Here is a 22275-nt window from a genome sequence, read left to right on the forward strand (position 1 = left end):
CTGAATATTAATCCCAGTCACCCGGTAACCAGCTATGCTAAGTTTGAGAACCCTGCTATTAACAGTGAAGACGGGCTGCAGTTTACAATGTCCCAGAAAAATCTGTTTTTAACTCCACCCACTTTTTGTAACCTTGACACACAGTCACTACTCAATGACCAAGTTTGTGAGCTTTTGGGTTCCTGGCATCAAAATTGTGCTAATATAAGCAGTTTATCCAGCAAAGAAATCTGGCTGTTTTTGGCTCCGCCCCTTTACTGAATTTGAACCCCAAACACTTAAAGGGAACCTGAAGTGAGTAAAATTATTTAAAATAAACACATGACGTCGCTGCAAATGAATATTACATACTTACCTCACTGTCAGTTCCTCTCAGAAGCTCACCATTTTCTCCTTACAGTGATCACTTCCAGTTCTGACAATATTTTGTCAGAACTGAAATATACCAGTTGCTGTCAGTTATATATCAGCAGCTGTCAGTTACAACTGAATGTACAAGGTAATGTCCATGTTTCCCTATGGCTCAAGTGAGCGATATTACAGTTTAACAGTGTGATGAGCAGGAAGCTGTTATGGGGTAATGGCCATTTTTAAAATGGAGGACGGAGAATTCCATTGATCACAGTGGACAAATGGGACACGGGAGAGGAGAAAGAGATTGGGGAGTAGACTGCACGGGAGGTAAGTATGACCTGTGCATGTTTATTTTGACTTTTTATTTTCAGTTCAGGTTCTCTTTAACGACCGACTGTAGCAGGTTTGAGGCCTCTGCTATTAACAGTGCGAGAATGGCTGCAGTTTCAACATTCCCCTTGAAAATCAATAGGTGAATTTTGATTGGCTCTTGTAGGCTCCACCTACTTTTCCGAATATTAATTCTAGTCACCCAGTGACCAACTGTGTGAAGTTTGAGAACCCTGCCATTAACAGTGTAAGAAAAGCTGCAGTTTACATTTCCCCATGTAAAAAGTTAGTTGTTTTTGGCTCTGCCCACTATTTCTAATCTTGACATACAGTCACTTAATGACCAAGTTTATGAGCTTTGGCATCAATAAGTTGCATTTCACCATTGAAATTAAACAAATCTGATTGGCTGTTTTTGGCCCGCTCCTTTCAGAATTTAATCCCCAGTCTCCCAGTGACTGACTGTAGCAGATGTTAGGCCTCTGCCATTAAGAGTGCATTAATGTCAGCAATGTAAATATTCCCCTTGAAAATCAAAAGGTGAATTTTGATTGGCTGCTGTAGGCTCCACCCACTTTTCTGAATATTAGTCCCAGTCACCCAGTGGCCAACTGTGTCACGTTTGAGAACCCTGCCAATAACAGAATGGCTGAAATCAATCTAACAAATCTGATTGGCTGTTTGTGGCTCCACCCCTATAGTGAATTTGGACCCCAGTCACCCAATGACTGACTGTATCAGGTTTGAGGCCTCTGCCACTAACAGTGTAAGAATGGTAGCAATGTGAATATTCCCCTTGAAAATCAATAGGTTCATTTTGATTGGCTGTTGTAGGCTCCACCCACATTTCTGAATATTCATCCCAGTCACCCAGTGGCCAATTGTGTAAAGTTTGGGAACCCTGCAATGTAAAAAATGAAGTTGTTGGCACTGCCCACTTTTTCTAACCTTGACATACAGTCACTCAATTATCAAGTTTATCAGCTTTGGGGTCCTTGGTATCAATACTTTGTATATTCCCATTGAAAAATAAACAAATCTGGCTGTTTGTGGCTCCGCCCCCTTCCTGAATTTGGACCCTAGTCACCCAGTGTCCAACTGTACCAGGTTTGAGGCATCTGCTTTTACCAGTATAAGAGAATGGTAGCAGATGAAATATTCCCTTTGAAAATCAAAAGGTGAATTTTTATTGGCTGTTGTAGGCTCCACCCACCTTCCAAAATCTTAATCTCAGTCACCCAATGACCAACTGTGCAAAGTTTGAGAACCCTGCCATTAACGGTGTAAGAAGGGTTGCAGTTTATATTTTCCCAGTAAAAGTTGTTTTGGCTCCACCCACTTTTTGTAACCTTGACACACAGTCACTCAATGACCAAGTTTGTGAGCTTTCAGGTTCCTGGCATCAAAAATGTGTGCATGGAAGCAGTTTATCCACTAAGGAAATCTGATTGGCTGTATGTGGCCCCGCCCCTTTAGTGAATTTGGACCCCAGTTACCCAATGACCGACTGTAGGAAGTTTGAAGCCTCTGCCATTAACAGTGTAAGAATAGCAGCAGTTTAAATATTCCCCTTGAAAATCAATAGGTGAATTTTGATTGGCTGTTGTAGGCTCCACCCATTTTCTTGAATCTTAATCGCATTCACCCAGTGACCAAGTGTGGCAAGTTTGAGAACCCTGCGATTAACAGTCTAAGAATGGCTGCAGTTTACATTTTCCCATTTAAAATGAACGGCTGAAATTTGATTGGCTGTTTTATGCTCCGCCCACTTTTCCTGGATTTGTAACCTCGGTCACCAAGTGACCAACTGTGCCAAGTGTGGGGACTTTGGCTTGATTACTGTGAGAATGGCAGCCTTTTACATTTTTTCCATTGACTTGAATGGGTGGAATCTGATTGGCTGTTTGTAGCTCCGCCCACATGTGCAGGGGGGCCGCGAGACCCCCAGAACCTATCATCCCAGGTAGTAAGGGATCTGTGTACCAAGTTTCGTTCAAATCGGTCAAGCGGTTTTCGCGTGATCGCGGCACATACACACACACACACACACATACACACACACACACACACACACACACATACATCCGATTTTATATATATAGATAAAAAGAACCCCGAACATATTATAGATAAGAAGAACCCCCAGCATGCAACTGTTTGGCACTCCAAACCATAACAGCAGAAAATGTTTTGAAAGTTTTGAATACTGGATTAGCATCTATCTTTATCACTTAATACACTCAGACCAATTGCTGTTGAAATTTGATTTTTATGGTGACAATCCCGCTTTAAAGGACAACTGAAGTGAGAGGGATATGGAGGCTGCCATATTTATTTCCGTTTAAGCAATACCAGTTACCTGGGTATTCTGCTGATGCTCTGCCTCTAATACATTTAGCCATAGACCCTGAACAAGCATGCAGCAGATCAGGTGTTTTTGACATCGTTGTCAGATCTGACAAGATTAGCTGCATGCTTGTTTCTAGTGTTATTCAGACACTACTGCAGCCAAATGGATCAGCAGGGCTGCCAGGCAACTGGTATTGTTTAAAAGGAAACCAAAATGTCAGCCTCAATATTTGTCTCTCTTCAGTTGTCCTTTAAGGCAGATAAGGGAGTCTATTTCCTTGACCCACAGTAGAGCAGTGCATGTAAGCAGTGACAGTAATGTAGCGCGCTGTAACCTGGTAACAGATGAATTACCTAGGCAACGCGGGTACGCTAATTGCGCAACATGCTCTACTTTACTGTCAGGCTTTCTGGTAAAATTTAGCGTAAGTTGTTGAATACCACCTTATATGTCCTGGCTAGTGACAGGTACTCTTTACAGGGAACTGTCCAGCGGCTTTTATCCTGATAAGCACCATCGGGTACCAGCGTCCTGACGTGTTCCCTTTTACCAGCGGACACAAGCCAATGCAGTCACAGCGCCTTGGTTGGAATACCAATTTGCTGAGTCAGCGATTGGTTTGTGGGGAACAGTTATTCATTCCCTGTCTGTAGGGATGTTTAGCAGGGCTGCTGAGTTTGCTGTCAGCAGCGGGAAAATCACAGCAAAACGGCGGTGGAAATAAGGATTACAGACAGGCCTGGTGCGCAGTATAAATAGCCTGTACAGTGCCAGAGGGGAAGTGGCTATTTAAGGTGACGGCCCATTGTAAATGTGTAATGCGTCTGCATTTTGGGACCCACTTTAAGCCCTGGACACCTGCTGCTGTCCACTCATGAATGCAAACAAATAATGTTCCTATTAATGGCAGCTAGCCATCCAGCCTACAGCACAGCCACCTCCTTTGAGGCCTTCTAAATAATCAGATTACAGTTCACCAGGAAGTGATGGCAGCTCAGAGGCACAGGGCACAGACTACCTGCTTTTAAATCAGTAAGGTTAAGCAGCATGAACCCAGATAATCATACCCCTACCCAATACCTCCTGATGTGCCCATAGGAGACTAAAGCTGCAGTCATGGGATCATTTGTGCATTAACCCATCTCCGCTCTCCTGCACCAGTCAGTGTAGATTAGCATGGACAAGGCCTCAAAGCCCACTGCTGGTTCTGCAATAGTTAATTGGACAGGGACATTGGAGATATGACTGAGCATGTAGATGCGGGGACAGCCCCAGTGCTTGCCTGGCCTCAGTATTAATGTTAATCTACCTGCACGTTATAAACTTGATTGTACAATCTTAAAGTCTAACCAAATCTATGTAGAAGGCAGTGGCGTAGCTAAGGTGCTGTGGGCCCTGATGCAAGTTTTACAGTGGGGCCCCCCAAGCACTCTATACATAACAATTGCCACTGCGTACCAAAACCTGCCAATGGCAACTACAGTGTCAGAGGTGCAAGAAGGGGATGGGGAGCAGTTTGTTAGTGATTACCACCATTAAAATTATCTATAGAAGTGATAATTATGAGCACAGGACCAATAGAGAGCTAATACTGTAGTTAAGGGAGGGCCCTTCGGGGCCCCTCTGGCCCAAGGGCCCCTATGCAGTCGCTACCTCTGCGCCCCCTATTGCTACGCCCCTGGTAGAAGGCCAGCAGACTGACACTAAGACCTGGATAACTACCTCTCTGTTAACTTCCCTTGGTTTAGATTAAAATGAACCTGAACTCATGCACAGCACACAATGAAAAGTCCTTATTCCACATAAAGTGCCCAGTCTCTTTTCTCTACCTGCGTTGCTCCGCTACACCCCCTGACTTTGGCACAATGCAGAAACCGGTAGGTAGACTGGGCATTTTCTCTAACTATACGTCGCTTGTGTTTGCGTACTGGTGAGCGCTTTAGACAATTTCTTTCTTCTTTTTTTTTTTATTGGTTTTAACAACTGCCCAGAGGCAATCGATTTCTGCTGGGTCTTTGTCATAGGGACCCGCAATGTAAGTGATGCTGGTTTTGTTTTAAAATTTGCTTTGTCAAAAGTCTACTTTGACAGAGTTCACCAATCTCGGTTCTTTCCTCTGGTGACTGATTGGTTCTACTGAGTAAGTGCTAAGGATGAATGTCTAGCATGCTTAAGTTGTTCAGACTCCAAGGGTGGAGCACTGACATTGCTATCTCAGCAGATCACAGCCTTGGGTTTAAGACTGTGGCTCAGAGAATGGCCAGTATGGGGTCTCCTGATGATAAATGCTCGGTACCTCACCCTCTATTGCAATGCATTTATAATATGTGCAGCAATGATCACCTGCTGACTGCTGCGCTGCCATTGGCTGGCACCGGTATAATAATGTAGGAATCATCAAAAGAAGCAGCGGACTAACAAAAGGGTGGAAGAAGACACCCTTCCCACCACCCCGTGAAAGCATTGGGTACAATGGGCAGCCAGGGTTGACCACATTTTCTTAGTGGGCGGGGCTAGCATCTTGACAAGGTCCTTGGTAGTTGCATAGACTTGAATAGCATTCACTACTTTGAAGGTGACAAAGATATTCTTGCGGAAAGGTTGTACACGCCACTTTAAAATTTGTAGTGAAATAATTATTTTATTTTTTGTATAATGCCAACATCTTCCAGCGGGGGATTAGGGGTGTGGCAGGGGCGTGGCTTAACGTGAACCAGACACGAAGCACCCTCATGTATTTGACCAAATATATCAGTGCGAACATTAGAGAAAACACCTACGCTGCTCTCTGCTTCATCCTTCACTGCTCAGCCTGCTTGTTATCAGCCCTGATAAAATCTGAGCATTTAATCTGACTTGTTCAGGAATTCGTTTTAGCTGAGTCTGTCTTCTCTGATGTCTTTTCAAGCCCAAGCCTGCCCCCTTCTGGCTCTGCTATAATGACTCAGCTATAATGATTCCTGAGCAAAGCCAGACTGAATGCTCAGTCAGGGAACAAGCAGGCTGAGCAGTGAAGGATGAAACAGAGAGCAGGGTAGGTGTTTTCTCTAATGTTCTGACTGATATATATGGTGATATATATGGTAAAATACCTGAGGGTGCTTCTTCTCCCGTTCACTTTAAGTGTCCCTTTTTCTCATCTCAAAAAGTTGGAAGGTATAAATACAATTAATGTGCAGTTTGAGACACTACCAATACTGGTACATTTGAACAAATACTCAAACAGGAAACTCTAGGGGGAGGTTCCTGCCCTTCCAAACCTACAAAGCGTTATTTTTTTTTATCATCGAGAATGCAAACGGAAGGATTTCAATGTTTAATGCTGCTCCACAAATAGGCCCCTAAAAATGATTATGCTCGGGGGGCAATAAGCACAAAATGAATTGTCGGACTCCAGCCAAGTCAGGAAAGGGATGCATGTTAACCCATTATTTACTTTTGCACTCAGCAGGTGAGGGATGTTCAGCCAGAAATATCACTGCTGTCCCCGTATCACCCTGGGGTAATTGTGATGTTATTATACTGAGTAGGCTGGACGTGTGGTCTCTGTCTCAGACATTGACGCTCTGGTTTTATAATATGGCAAGATGAAGGCCGGGGTTGCTTCTCTTCTGAAGCGGTGGGAGACTTCAGCATGGGTGCTGGATATTTAGACTCGGGCTAATTACTGGCAGAGGGGGGCAGGTAGAAGCGCTTTTGATTTGGAAATGGCGTTATTGCTCCTGCGGCAGAGTCACGGCAGGGAGGACCCTACCTTCGTCTCACACCGGCTCACAGGAACATCAAAGGAATCAGCACTGTACGTGGCGAGTGGTGGGGAGACCTGTTCTAAATCTGGCCGTACCCCTGGCTTTTTGATGTGCTTCTCGCTGCGACAACATATTGCAGCAGGAGACAAACCATGCCATATCTCTGTGGCGCCATCAATAGTTTGTCACATCTTAAAACATTTTCAGGGTTGTCACAAATACCTGTAGGGCAAGACCGATGTCAGCAAAAATCAGCCATAATCTGTGTGCATGTCAGTAACTGTGGTGGAGGTGATCGAATGCGAGCTAAGAGATGACAGAGTGTACATTCCTCTAGCGCGTTATGTTAAAGAACCACCCCAGCCAAAAAAGTAAGCAGTTACAATCTGACAGAACCAACAGGTTTTGTACTAGTCTATCTCCTAATGGGGGATTCTCTGGGGTTTCTTTGTTTTCAAAAGCATTTCCTGGATGGCAGTCTAAGTGCCAAAATAGTAAGATTCCAGCCAGACTCCATACTCACTTGCACACTGTTATGTCAGTTAGACTTAGCAACTGGCATTCAGAAAGTGCTTTTGAAAACAAAGAAACCCTGACAATCCCATTTAAGGAAATGGACTAGTCCAAAACCTGTCGGTTCTGTCAGATTTTAACTGCTTTCTTTTTTCGCTGGAGTGCTCCTTTAATGTGGTGATCTCTGCTGTAAAATGGCCATAACAATAAGTACACACAGAATATCACAGCTTGCTGCATATGGGGTTGTGTAGCTGCAGACCTGTCAAAGTGTCCATACTGACTTGTCTCCACCGCTTAGAGACACTGAAGCGAAAAAAAAATTATGATATCATGAATTGGTTGTGTAATAGAGATAATTACGTTTCCTGTAGTGTGAATCGGGATTGGGGGGGGGGGGGGTGCTGGCCCTAAAGCTGCGCAGCCGCACTCGCGGCTATGCGGACTGCGCAGCCGCGGCCAGCTCCGGCGGCGATCTTTGTGCAGGCAGGAGAGCCGACCCGGGCCGTGCGGTCGGGAGCTGTTCGGCGGGGACCCAGCGGAACGGCACGGAGGGCGCGGACGGCGTTCTCTGTGTCTTCCAAACTGATGAAGGTATCTAACTTTTTATTTATTTTTCTAAATTTGGCCTCGGAAGTCCTTTAAAGAGAGCCCGAGGTGGGTTCTAAGAATCCAATTAGTATACAGAGGCTGGGTCTGCATATAATACCCAGCCTCTGTTGCTATACCGTCTCCCCCAGTCTCCCCCCTGCGCTCTGCTATGCCCCATAAATCAATTGCCCTGCTGGCGACGGCTGTTTACATGTGAAGTGTCAGTCTGCCGCTTCCCCGCCTCCTTCATAGCGCCGGTCCCCGCCCGCGTCCCTTCCCTCCCCGCTGATTGGAGGCGGGGGAGCGGCAGACTGACACTTCACATGTAAGCAGCCGACTGGCAACACACTGCGTGTTGCCAGCACGGCAATTGATTTATGGGGGACAGCAGAGCGCAGAGGGGGGCTGGGGGGAAACAGTATAGCAACAGAGGTTGGTCATTGTATGCAGAACCAGCCTCTGTATGCTAATTGGATTCTTAGAACCCACCTTGGGTTCTCTTTAATATGCAACTTAATATTGAGGGTACCTCTGGCTACCTAATACTAAGGGGCACCTGTAGCTACCTATGACGGGTAAGGGAGAAGTGACAGCTGGGCCAGCCAGCACACTTGTGGTATGGTTCAGAGGGGGTATGTAGGCTCATGGAGGGCGAAGTCTAGGGTGCCAAGGCATCTGTGCCTATAGGCTCCTGTGATGTAAATCCAGGCCTGCTTGGGTTGATCATGGGTCCCTGCTGTAGGCTTTGTTCCTTCCTTCCTGTGATAGCGGCACCTGACCATACTACCCCCCCCCCCCCCTTAACCACTTGCCGACCAGGGGAATTTTCACTGATCGGTGCTGCGTGGGCTCTTCAGCCCGCAGCACCGATCAGCAGTGAAGCAGGGCGATCAGACAGGGGGATGTCCTGCTGGGGGGGTCTGATCGCCGCCGGCCATTAGTGGGTAGCGGTAGGGGCTCCTCAAAGCCCCCCTCCGCAGCGTTTTGTGCGCTCCCTCCCTCCCCTTACCTCCCTCTCCCTTCCTGGGCTGCGCAGGACGGATATCCGTCCTGCGCATTGTGGGATAGGCTTCAGCCTATCATATGCCGGCGATCCCCGGCCAATCAGAGGCCGGGGATCGCCGATCTGACTTACGGCGCTGCTGCGCAGCAGCGCTGTATCATGTAAACAGCGGGGATTTCTTCCCCGCCTGTTTACATTTTGCCGGCGAGCCGCTATCGGCGGCTCTCCGGCTGTTCACGGAGACACCCTCCGTGAACTGACATGGAAAGGCCGCTCGATCGAGCGGCCGTTTCCATGGTAACCCGCAGACGACCAGTTTACGCCAATCGGCGTTAGCTGGTCGTCAAGAGGTTAAATACCCACCCCCTCCCTTTTTCTTTCTTTTCAACTATCTTCCCTAATATCTTTTGGCTTCTTATGCTCTGATGATCATTACCACTAGTGTGGGAAATGCTAATCTCCCTTATGTATCTTTGTGTTGCGAGGTAATGTGGGCGTTAACAAGCGTTCCTCCTGTACGCTCCAAGGTCTTAGCATTAAGTGGAATACACTCATAGTTTCTGGGAGAATGCGATACTCCTGAACATATTCTTCAGACATTCATCCGGTTACTTATCTTGAGTTTGTACTTGTTATTATATTCTTTACTTCTCTCCGGCTTACTCAAAGCTAATTTTCTGCAATTAGGTTGTACGTTATGCTACTTTATGTGCTGAAATGTAAAGTAGGCTTATATGTTTATTATGTGGTCCTTTATAGAGCCAGTTACCAGGTCCTAATAGTCGCTCACGCATATCATTATCCTTAAATAATTTCCTGCTCTATATACTTTGTATAATGTGAAGTTCTTCACGTACATACAAAAATAGCGACAGGAAATTTGGGAGCCGAGTGAAGCCGAGAAACTGCTCACCCTGCTGCTGCAAAAGTCCCGGCGGCTTTAATTTCTATTCCCCCTCCAGGTCGCCATGGACTTAGGGGACAGTCTTAATTCGGCTGCCAGCTGCTGCTGCTTGCGGACGAATTACGCTGTTATGAAAGTATTTAGGGCTCCGTCTTTTGGTGGCAGCCAAATTACGGTACTGTCGGAGCGCCCGCTATACCTGTAATTCACATTACGGCCTATGGCAGCGCACACATTTCCAGCGCTGTTTTGCACTGTTACGTACCACAGGACTCCAACAGTGGTCTTGGGATGTCAGAATCCCTGATAAGTCAGAGTTGTTTTGGCAGCGTATAGGGTCCTACCCAATAATAAACAGAACTGTGGAATATAGAGGTGTATTCACTAAATGTCTTCAAAACATTACAGGCACTCCCTACAGTTATATAACATTTGTAATGAACATAGTGTGACCTACATTACCTAGATAACGCTCATTTTGCCAGGGTACTGCATGCTGTGCAAGTAGCGCACGGCACCCTGGCAACGCGTGCGTTACCTAGGTAACGTGTGCCCCACTAATAGCGTGAAGCACACTACCTACTACTGGTAAAATGACCTTGTGCTTCCTGCACATGGCATTTTTAAAGTGACCTTGAAGTGAAATATAAAAAAAAAATTAGATACTCAACTTAGAAGAAGGAAGGCTCTATATCCCATGACGCCTTAGTGGTCCTTTCTTCATGTTCTCGTTCCACCACTGTCCCCCATTGAAACTATTCAACCTTCAGGTCGAATACTCTAGGGGACTCTTCGTGAAGGCTTCAAAAATGCCTTCACAAAGCGTCTGTACTGCGCACGCGCTAGTGTGTGCTCATGCATGGGCAGTATGTAGCTGCTGGAGGAGATTTGAGGTGGGACATTTGAACGGGGACAGTTGGGGAATGAGGAGACGCAGAGAGGACTAGGAACGCCCTTTGGGATAGAGAACCTTTCCTCTCTATAGGTAAGTATCTCACCTGAAGTGAGTTTCCTCACTTCAGGTTTGCTTTAGCAACCTTTAGTGAATACACCCTAGGCACAGGTGTCAAACACAAGGCCCATGGCCAGAATCTGGTCCCCCACACCATGTTTTGTGGTCAACAGCTTGACATTTCCATGGAGGTGGCAGGCAATTTCAGATGTATGTACTGCCCCTCCACTTCAGCCCCACCCACCGGCCTAGGTATCTCTCAATAAACATGGAACTTGTGGTTTGCTGTAAGTAGATATGTGGAATACAGTTTACAGCACGGATTGGTGCTCTCCACCATTGCCATCTTTCTTTGACTGCAGATGACAGCATGCTACCTTCCCATCCACAGGAGCACACCAGTGCAGTGGCCACCTTACAGCTGATGGTTCAGGGTGCTCACCAGAGACCACCACACGTCTGCCCCCCTTCCCCGTTACATTTTAATAAGCAATGCGGCCCTCAACTAAGACCGTGTTTAAAATTTTGGCCCCTTATGTGATCGGGTTTGATACCCCTGTCATGAGGAGTTGAGTAGTTGAATGTATTGATAATCCAATCCTTTGTTAATCCAAGTGTATGACTGTGGTGGGGACATTAGATTATAACCTCTCATGATGTGAATGGCTGAGTATCCAATAGACATTTTCAGAGACCAAGAACTCAATTCTGGTAGCTATGTGAGGTACATATTTCTTGTAGGTAAAATAGCTCATGCTAAAAAAAGAGGAAAATACAGCAATTCTGAAAGATTTTTCTCCATTTCCAAACATGAGGTAAAACATGAGGTAAATGCATAAAGTGAGGTAAAACATGAGGTATTTCAGCGGTAAGCATGCAGTAAATAAATAATAGTAGTCTTTAAAGAGACACTGGAGCGAAAAAAAAATTATGATATTATAATTTGTATGTGTAGTACAGCTAAGAAATAAATCATTAAGATCAGATACATCAGTCTAATTGTTTCCAGTACAGGAAGAGTTAAGAAACTCCAGTTGTTATCTCTATACAAAAAAGCCATTAATCTTTACGACTTTCAAAGTCGTGGAGAGGGCTGTTTTCTGACTTTTATTATCTAAACTGTTTCTTAACTATTTACTTTTTCTCTGCCAGAGGAGAGGTCTATTAGTTCACAGACTGCTCTGAAAGAATCATTTTGAATGCTGAGTGTTGTGTAATCTGCACATATTAGAGAATGATGCAATGTTAGAAAAAACACTATATACCTGAAAACCAAAATATGAGAATATTTTCTTTGCTGCTAATCATCTAGTAATTATTCATAGTACACAACCAATTCATTATATCATATATTTTTTTTCGCTTCAGTGTCTCTTTAATTGTCTTCCATAAGTTAGAATAGTCTTTGGAAGATGTTTTTTTCTTTGAGGGGGGAAGGTGTATTTGATTATGTAGCAACCTATGAAAAGTATATTTATAGGCATCCCTTATAAAAAAAAAATACAGTAAATATTTGGAGTTTTATCTCTACTATTCTTTTCTATTACACAGCCTGAATAGGAACGACACTAAAACAGCAATAGGAACTCCACTAAAAACTGCAAAAGGCATAAAAATTGACTTTACCTCCAGGTACAGGCAGGTTTTAAACTGATCGGTAAATTATGTGCTAACATGCCCCCTAATTTCCATGAAAATAGTTATTTTCGGTAAATTACCTCACAGATTACCTCATAATTTACCTCATGAGCTAAAACATGACTAAAACCTATCATCATTGCTAAATGTCATTACCTCATGAGGTAAATTACCTCACATGAGGTAATTTGTTTGATAACCCTACCAGAATTGAGGCCTAAGGCCTCTTGCACACTGCAAGCAATTCAGATTCAGATTCCGCTTTTTAATCAGTTTTTACATCCGATTCAGATTCTGATTTGCAGTTTGCTCCCTGCACACTGCAAATCGGAATCTGAATCGGATGTAAAAACTGATTAAAAAGTGGAATCTGAATCGCGTGCAGTGTGCAAGAGGCCTTAGGGCTTGTTTCCACTGTTGCGACGCGATTTCGGCCGCATTCCGACGCTTGTAAAAACGCATGCGGATGCGTTTCCACATGCGTTTTTACCCGCGATTTCGCCTGCGATTTCGCATGGCAGGGTGCCATGCGAAATTAACCATGACACTGCCAGGGCTAAATAAAATTGAAAAAGGTGCGAAATCGCACGCGAAATCGCGGGTAAAAACGCATGTAACAAACGCATGCGTTTTTACTATTAAATACATTAGCGGCGATTCGCACGGATTCCCGACGCAGGCGAAATCGTTGGCTCTTTTGTGCGTTTTTTTCACGCTGAAAAAAACGCACCTCAACAACGCTACAGTGGAAACAGGCCCATCCACTTGTATTACATGTGCGGATCTGCATGCGTTGGACGCATGCAGATTCGCGATAGTGGAAACGAGCCCTGAGTGTTTGTGGAAATTAGAGTCACTTGCAGCACTGGTGTTGTGGTGCCTTTACCAGTGTTATGACTAGGGGAATCGCACACACTCAGCATTTGGAATTGTATTGCCTGTGTGTGGAGCGGCCTGGAGCTGCAAACTCAGCACTGGGTAGCGTCTCTTCTGTGTCGCAGCAGGATTGAGAGTGATCGCGGCAGACCGAGCTGTACACAGCCGCTGGGCCTTCGGAGTGAGAGATGAGCCAAATAGCTGAGAACAGCAAAGCCAGACTGAGAGAAAGCAAAAGGGGGAAGGGGAAGAGTGACACATGAGGGGAGCTGACCTCCTTTCACTACTAGAAGAATACATGGAAGCTGAACCCCAGGTGTCAATGTTTCCTAGTTCTGTGTGGGCTCTTAAGCCCCATCTACACACAATTTTATGTGCGATTCGATTCATCGATTCGATTCAATCTGACATGTCCGATCGGAATTCGATTCCATTCAATTTGCCATTATTTTGCAATGGCAAATTGAATCGAATCCCGATCGGACATGTCGGATTGAATCGAATCGATGAATCGAATCGCACAAAATTTGTATCGTATAGATGGGGCTTAAATGGCAGAGGTTATGTTTATCCATGTGAAAGCACCTTTCTATTCAATTACCTTATGGCAAATAATGCGCAATAACAATTATCAGGAGCCTCTTCTCCAGCCAGATGTCCCCGCTATGACCCTGAGCCAAATAGCAGTAGCCCTGCCCACAGGGCCTGCTGTAAACTCTTAGCAGGGATGCTTTAGACAATGCAGTTAAGGCTAGATTCGCAGTGGGTGTTGTGTTGTGTTCCCTGTAAAAGCAGTAAATGCAACAGAACGGGAAAGCTGTGCTGCACATTAGCCATGCATTGTGTTGCCTACAGTCAATGAAAAGTATGTTTCAATGTCTCTAATAATGCACTTGTAATATTGAATTGCCATAAATGTAGATAGGTGCAGCAGTTTAGCCTGTTAACAGCCACAAATGAGTTATTGCTTTTGTCTTCAGAACTGTTGTACTGTAAATTCTTGGCTTGCTTTGATCTCTGTCTCCCAGCAGAAAACATAGAAACTGAAAGCACAAGTCCTCTTTTATTGTCTCACACTGCCCCCTGGTGACAAGTGGCCATAAATACACATTACAGCAGTACTAATTAGAAGCTAGGACATCTAACAAAGAAGAAGTAAAAAAAGCGCTAGCGATTGCTAGTGGAAAAGGGTCCTGAATGATGGGTGAGAAACAATGAAAGCAGAGCTAAAAACAACATCCGATAGCCAAAGTGCCATGAACCCTCTCTGGGGGCATCTGTTACAGACAACTGTATGGGCAGAATTACTATTCTTCTGGTAGCAGGATACCTTCGTGCTAAAAATTATGTCCTGTGTGTGGGGAGTAGTGCAGAGGCTTACCGTACCTCCCTTGCCCCGGCGTCAGCCTCCATTTCCCTGCAAAGCGGACCATTCCGAAGTCCTGGTCGGCGCATGCACAGTGTGTTCGCGGGAGTGCACACGTGCATACATCTGCAATGACCTGCCGTCTCCACTGAAATGTCAAAGAACAGGAAGACATACACTGCGCACTGGGCTTGAGGTCGGCAGGGAGCACGGTCACGAGGTGCCCAAACAGACATTCTGCGCGTGTGCAGCGTAGTATGTCCTGGTCAGAGGACACGGGCTTCCCACGGGAGTGCGCATGTACTCCTGTAGACATACTGCACATGCGCCAACCCCGCCGATTAGGACTTTGGAGCAGCCGTTTTTAAGGGTAACAGAGGCTGGCGCCTGGGCAAGGGAGGTGTGGTAAGCCTCTGCACTACTTCACACACACACACACACAGTAGGCATCATTTTTGCCATATTTTTAGCCCTGAGGTATCCTTTAAGTATTATACCATGTCAACATGAAGTGGAGTTTGAAAAACATTTATTGGGTTGAAGGTTTATTCTTTGACATAAAGTTAGCCAGTAAATGACATCATCCTGATTCTGTTGGGACATCTATATATATATAATAGAGTAAGTGCCTCAACCTTCGAGCAAGAAGAAGAAGTACTTTGCATGAGAAATTGTATGCGTGCTCAATCACCAAGTTTTAGGCTTCTTTTCCACGGACTGTTGAGCTGTGTGCTCAGCAAGCAGTTACCAGGCAGCAGTAAGCAGTTACCAGGCAGCAGCAAGCAGTTACCAGGCAGCAGCAAGCAGTTACCAGGCAGCAGCAAGCAGTTACCAGGCAGCAGTGAGCAGATACCAGGCAGCAACAAGCAGTTTCCAGGCAGCAGCATGCTGTTACCAGGCAGTAGTGAGCAGTTGTAAGAGTTTGAGAGGCATGTTACTGCCTATCAACTGTCCGTGGAAAAGAGGCCTACCCTAGCAAGTCTGGCTTTGCAAATCTGACCTAATTGGCTATTCATGAGGCAATGCTCATGCAAATATGCATTTGCTTTTGCATGCCAAACTATGCAGGGTCAAAAAACCAATACTGCAAAGCGGTCGCCCTGCTACATGCCAGTGATGAGCGAAAATGCAAAAATTTGTTTCGATAAATTTTTACCGAATTTTCGCCTAATTTCGTTTTGACAGGCAAATTTTCCATCTAATTTTTTCACGTTAATTTTCGCCTAAGGCCAGTCATTTTCGCATTACTTGCGTATGATTGCGGACATTTTCCACATAAGGGCATTAGCGCCCGCATTCAGAGAAGTTTCTTGCGCATTATTGCGGGCATTTTTCCGTATAAACGTCCGCATAGATTGAATTTCCATGTGGATTATTGTGGACATTTTTCCGCATAAGGGCATAAGCATCCGCATACAATGAATTTTCGATGCTGGTCGAAAACGCAAATATTTCTGAAGATTTTCGTGAAAATTCGCCAAAAAACGAAAACGGGATTTTCGAGGCGAAAATTCGCAAGCAACACTGCTACATGCTACATTAGCACTATCCAGGAGCGCCACGGGGAGGATTCCCAATGCCCCCCTTTTATACAACCGGGGGGACCACAGGGTCCCAGGCTCTCTCACTGCCTGGGAACCACAGCGACACCCCGGCGGGGGAGGAGGCGCAGGCGACCCCCCCCCCCCCCCAAGCGTGGCCAGCGTCGGGGAGAGCCGTCCACACCCACCTCCCGATATTAAAAACAGGCACCTACCTTAACGTCCATTGCGTTCTGCTACATGCGCATTAACTTGGGGGCACCACATGAGAAAGGAGTGAAGCATGGGTCACCCCGAGCTTTAGAGCTCAGGGCTGGCTCACATACAGCACTCCAGAGGGGGGGGGGGGGGGAGGACAGGTGCAGACAACTCACTCCAGGGCTCACACCACCGGAGCAAGCCATCCACCACCTGCCTCCAAAGGATACAAACTGCAAAAAATGCTTTCCATGAGAAAATTAATGCGCATGTAGCAGAACGCAATGGACGTTAAGGTAAGTGCCTGTTTTTAATATTGGGAGGTGGGTGCAGACGGCTCTCCCTGGCGCTGGCCACGCTTGGGGGGTCGCCTGCGGCACCTAGCCTCCCCCTCCGGGGTGCCGCTGTGGTTCCCGCGGTCCCTCCGGTTGTATAAAAAGGGGGCATTGGGAATACTCCCTGTTGCGCTCCTGGATAGTGCTAATGTAGCATGTAGCAGTGTTGCTTGCGAATTTTCGCCTAAGTCATTTTCGCATCGAAAATCCTGTTTTCGTTTTTGGGCGAATTTTCACGAAATTCTTCAGAAATATTTGTGTTTTCGACCAGCAAAATTCATTGTATGCGGATGCTTATGCCCTTATGCGGAAAAATATCCACAATAATCCGCATGGAAATATAGACTATGAATGTATTTTGTAGGTACTGATCTTTTGCAGGAACGGATCTTTTGCAGATAATGATCTTTTGAATGTGTACAGCAACTTTGTGTGCAGCATCTTGCAAATATTTCTATCTAATGGGGAGTGCAGCTCAATAGAATAGACTGTGTAGGTGTGGCTCTGATACTACATGGAAGGGGGTAAAATTGGTCTGTGATCTTTCATTTTTCCAAAGACTTTTATCTGATGTGTGTACCCACCTTTATTCTTCTTGCTTCAAGGTTGAGGCACGTACTCTATTAGATAGATAGAAGATGCGGCGTATGCTACGACGCGGGACGCTTAGTGTTCAATAATGACCTGTGAACTGCCTGACTAGGTTTAGGCTGTAAGATGTGAGGCTGTTCCGTACATTGGTGTAATATTGGCTATAGGAGCACTACAAGTTGTGGTATTACCTCACTCTGAAGACTGACTAATAATATGTGCATCCTCTACCAACAGCTTTATCGGGAGAAGAGAAACCTGTTTGAGGTGAAGGAGAACATCCCCCGCAGACTAGTGGAGAAGGTAGCCGGGGACGTCGAAACACTTCTAGCCAAGAAAGTGCGAGCGCTGAAGGTAACTGCACCAGTTGTTGTATACAATAACTTACACTGTAAAGTGAATGAGAGGTTTTGCTGAAAGGACAGGCAGCCCTCTCCATCTCTTCTCATCACATTGGCCTCAATTCTGGTAGCTATGTGAGGTAAAAAAATGTTTGTAGGTAAAATACCTCATAAAGTACTTTCGTCTTTTTTTTTTTTTTTTTTTAGCAATTCTAAAAGATTTTTCTCCATTTCTGCACACGAGGTAAAACATGAGGTAAATGCATAAAGTGAAGTAAAACATAAGATATTTCAGTGGTAACCATGCTGTAAATAAATAGCAATCTTTAATTGTCTTCCATAAGTTAGGATAGTCTTTGGAAGACGTTTTTATTTTTTTTTCTTCATGGGGGAACGTTTCTTTGATTATGTAGCAACCTATGTAAAATATATTTATAGGCATCCCTTATAAAAAAAAAATCCAGTAAATATTTGGAGTTTTATTTCTACTATTCCTTTCTCTATTACACAGCCTGAATGTGAAACGACACTAAGGCCTCTTTTCCATGGACTGTTGATAGGCAGTGAAATGCCTCTCAAACGCTCACAACTGCTCACTGCTGCCTGGTAACTGCTGAATGCTGCCTGGTAACTGCTCACTGCAGCCTGGCAACTGCTTACTGAGCACACAGTTCAACAGTTCGTGGAAAAGAGGCCTAAGGCCTGGAACCCACTGAAAACCGCAAACGCAACCGCTAGCGTTTTGTCTGAGCGGTTTGCAAGCGGATTCATGCGCGTTTTTGGTCGTGTTTTGCAACATTGTATTTCTTTCCCCAGCGGGTGCCTAGCGTTTTGCGTTTTCCGTTTTTATCCTGATTGGTCCTGTGAATTATTTTTCATTTTGTTACAGTGTGCTGAACCGCAAAACGCTAGCAAAACCGCTCAGTTTAGGTTTTGCTGAGCGTTTCCGCTAGCGGTTCAATACTTTACATTGAAGCGCTAACGCTCCCAAAATGCTGCACGTCCTGCGTTTGCGTTTCTGAGAAACGCAAACGCTCCTGTGGAAGTTGCCCCATCCATTAACATTAGCCCAGCGTTTTGGCAAACTGCTAGCGCATCGCAGTGCTGACAAAACGCTGCCAAAAGCGCTCCTGTGGGTTCCAGCCCTGAAACCGCAATAGGAACTCCACTAAAAACTGCAAAATGCATACAAATTGACTTTACCTGCAGGTACAGGCAGGTCTTAGGCCTCCTTTCCACAGACTACTGAGCTGTGTGCTCAGCAAGCAGTTACCAGACTGCAGTGAGCAGTTACCAGGCAGCAGCAAGCAGTTGTAAGAGTTTGAGAGGCATTTCAACGCTTATCAGCAGTTCGTGAAAAAGAGGCCTTAGGCTTCTTTTACACTGACTGTTGGTAGGCAGTGAAATGCCTCTCAAACGCTCACAACTGCTCACTACTGCCTGCTAACTGCTCATTGCTGCCTGGTAACTGCTTGCTGAGTACACAGCTCAACAGTCCGTAGAAAAGAGGCCAGATTTGCTAAATGTCTCACATAAGGTAATTTGGTACTTATCCGTTAGCCGGGCGCATCCGGCAGGTGGCGTCAAAACTCCACCAGAGTTACATCTTTCCCTACTATCCATGTCGGCCTGGAGGGGGGAATAGTAATTAGCGCCACCTGCCGGATGCACCCGGCTTACGGATAAGTACCGGTAATTTATTTGATAACCCTACCAGAATTGATGCCATTAATTGTGGTCAATATGGAATCCTCACTGTCCAATCCCTGCTTATATATTTGTCAGTTCTAAGGCCCCATTTAGGCCTCTTTTCCACGAACTGTTGAGCTGTGTGCTCAGCCAGCAGTTACCAGGCAGAAGTAAGCAGTTACCAGGCAGCAGTGAGCAGTTACCAGGCAGCAGTGAGCAGTTACCAGGCAGCAGTAAGCAGTTATCATGCAGCAACAAGCAGTTACCAGGCAGCAGTGAGTAGTTGTGAGAGTTTGAGAGGCATTTCACTGCCTGTAAACAGTTTGTGGAAAAGAGGCCTTACACAAGGATATTACATTTCACATGGTTTTTCCATATGCAAATGTTTGAATTATTGTATGCAAATTATCGCATTGCGTTTAGCGTAATTGACAATCATTACGTGGGAAATGAAGGCGCAGTGCGAAAATCTGCAGCAAGCTGCCTAAATTTTTGGGTGGATCAGAACGGACGACAAAAAACGCATTCAGTGTAAACTATTCATTTGAAATTGCATTGCTTTCAGTACTAATGCGATTTTTTCACAATGTGAATTTGCACATACGGAAATGGGCCCTATTTTAACAGGTCTGCCTTCACAACAGGCAGTGTAGCCAAATATGTCCTTTTAGTTACTGACATATGAATTATACAGGACTTGTGGCTAAGGGTGCGTACAGACATGCGACTATAGTCGTTTAAAATGATCGTTACCGACGGCATTGCCCGACGATCGTTCGTAAAAAGTGCACGAACGATCATTAAAACGACCGACTAACGAGATATGTCGTTGGTAAAGAACGATCCATTCTGCCAGATCTTTTCCAACGACCATCGTTCAAAAAGTAATGTCTGTACAACGATTGGTCGTTGATCGTTCGTTCTCAAAGCTTTGCACATGCTCAAACAGTTCTTTTTGACACTTGTGTTTGAAATCAGTTTATACATCATGTTGCGCACGCAACGCTCATTCCAAGATCGTTCATACACGAACGATGTTCAAAGTAGCCTTTCTTCAAACGATCATCAGCCGATACTTCCTTTAACATCGTTCGTCGTTCAGAACGAACGATCGTTATCGTATGTCTGTACGTACCCTAAGGCGATGCCATTTAGGTACTGATTACTATGTTTAAGTTGCCTCAGAACCTGCATAATTTAGATGTGTCATTATTTTAAGGGATGAATTGTCAACCCTGACTACACGCACATACGGTATCCCAACATTATTACATCTACATTGTTTATATGTAGGATATGATGCAAAGTTTAAGGGCTGGAACCCACATCAGCGCTTTTGGCAGCGCTGCGATATGCTAGCACTTTGCCAAAACGCTGGGCTAATGTTAATGGATGGGGCAACTTCCACAGCAGCGTTTGCGTTTCCCAGAAACGCAAACGCAGGACGTGCAGCATTTTGGGAGCGTTAGCGCTTTAATGTAAAATATTGAAACGCTAGCGGAAACGCTCAGCAAAACCTAAACTGAGCGGTTTTGCGGTTCAGCACATTGTAACAAAATGAAAAATAATTCATAGGACCAATCAGGATCAAAACGCTACGCAACCGCTGAGCAAAAAAATACAATGTTGCAAAGCGCGACTGAAAACGCACATGAATCTGCTTGCAAACCGCTCAGACAAAACGCTAGCGGTTGCGTTTCGCGTTTGCTGATTTCAGTGGGTTCCAGGCTTTGAGGAGAACTGAAATGGGATGGATATGGGGGCTGTCATACTTATTTCCTTTTAAAACAATACCAGTTGCCTGGCAGCCCTGCGGATCTATTTGGTTCTAGCAGTTTCTGAATCACACTAGAAACAAGCATGCAGCTAATCTTGTCAGATCTGACAATGTCAGAAACACCTGATCTGCTGCATGCTTGTTCAGGGCCTATAGCTAAAATTATAATGCTAAGTACATGCCATACAATCTTCTGACAGATTTAGGCCTCTTTTCCACGAACTGTTTCTAGGCAGTGAAATGCCTCTCAAACTCTCACAACTGCTCACTGCTGCCTGGTAACTGCTTGTCGCTGCCTGGTAACTGCTCACTGCTGCCTGGCAACTGCTTGCTGAGCACACAGCTCAACAGTTCGTGGAAAAGAGGCCTTACCTGCCTATTATCTATTATTTCCAACTTGCCTGATCAGAATTTCAATTGAGTTTTCAATGTTTTTTTTTTTATTGTTTTTTTTTTCTTCAATCGTATTTTCGATTGATTCTTGTTCACTTCCATGAAAAGCGATTTAAAAAAAAGATTGAAAAAAAAAAGATTTTAAAAACGACCGGAAAATCAATCGAAATTCAGATCGGACATGTTGGAAATAATCAATCCGGCAGGGAAATCTGCCAGAAAATTGAATGGTGTCTACCTAGCATTAGAAGGAGAGGATCAGCAGGATGCCAGGCAACTAGTATTATTTAAAAGGAAATAAATATGGCAGCCTTCACTTTCTTCTCACTACATTTCTCCTTTAAGGTTCCCTGTAAGGTGGTGAACCTGGTTGTGTTTCACCATTGCACTTCCTGAAAATGTCTTACCTGTCAGAGAGGTAGGTGGCTGAGACTTGTAGTTCTTGGAAAGACGTAGAATGGACATACTGTATGCCAGCTCAGGTATATGTACACTGGACAGACATTACCAAGTAGCATAATGTATATCTGAGTGTTTCGCCGCTGCCGGGCATCCAGCCAATAAATGCAGCTTCATGTGAGAGTGTGTTTAGCAGTAAACGCCGCTCTCCGCCACACTTGCTCTGTCTGAAGATAGAGACATTAGCGTCTCCCCACAAACTGCCATTTTCATATGTAAAATCCTCCCACGTACACAAGAAGCGAGAGCAAGTGACCTTTCTCCAGCGAGTGCCGCATGTTAATGGTTCTTAAACGCCAGCAAATTGTAAAGAAGACAACTCTTA

General features: G+C 45.1%; 1 protein-coding gene across 4 annotated transcripts in view; it reads left to right on the forward strand.

Annotated features, from left to right (window-relative positions):
* CACNA2D2 (calcium voltage-gated channel auxiliary subunit alpha2delta 2) overlaps nucleotides 1-22275 on the forward strand; it is a 452238-nt gene that overhangs the window by 192357 nt on the left and 237606 nt on the right. For all 4 annotated transcript variants that reach the window (XM_068253000.1, XM_068253002.1, XM_068253001.1 and 1 more), the window contains exon 3: nucleotides 17529-17645. In XM_068253000.1, the coding sequence (XP_068109101.1) occupies nucleotides 17529-17645 (117 nt within the window). The remainder of the gene's footprint in view (nucleotides 1-17528; nucleotides 17646-22275) is intronic.

Source organism: Hyperolius riggenbachi, chromosome 9 (genome assembly GCF_040937935.1).
Source record: "Hyperolius riggenbachi isolate aHypRig1 chromosome 9, aHypRig1.pri, whole genome shotgun sequence".
NCBI classification, from domain to species: domain Eukaryota; kingdom Metazoa; phylum Chordata; class Amphibia; order Anura; family Hyperoliidae; genus Hyperolius; species Hyperolius riggenbachi.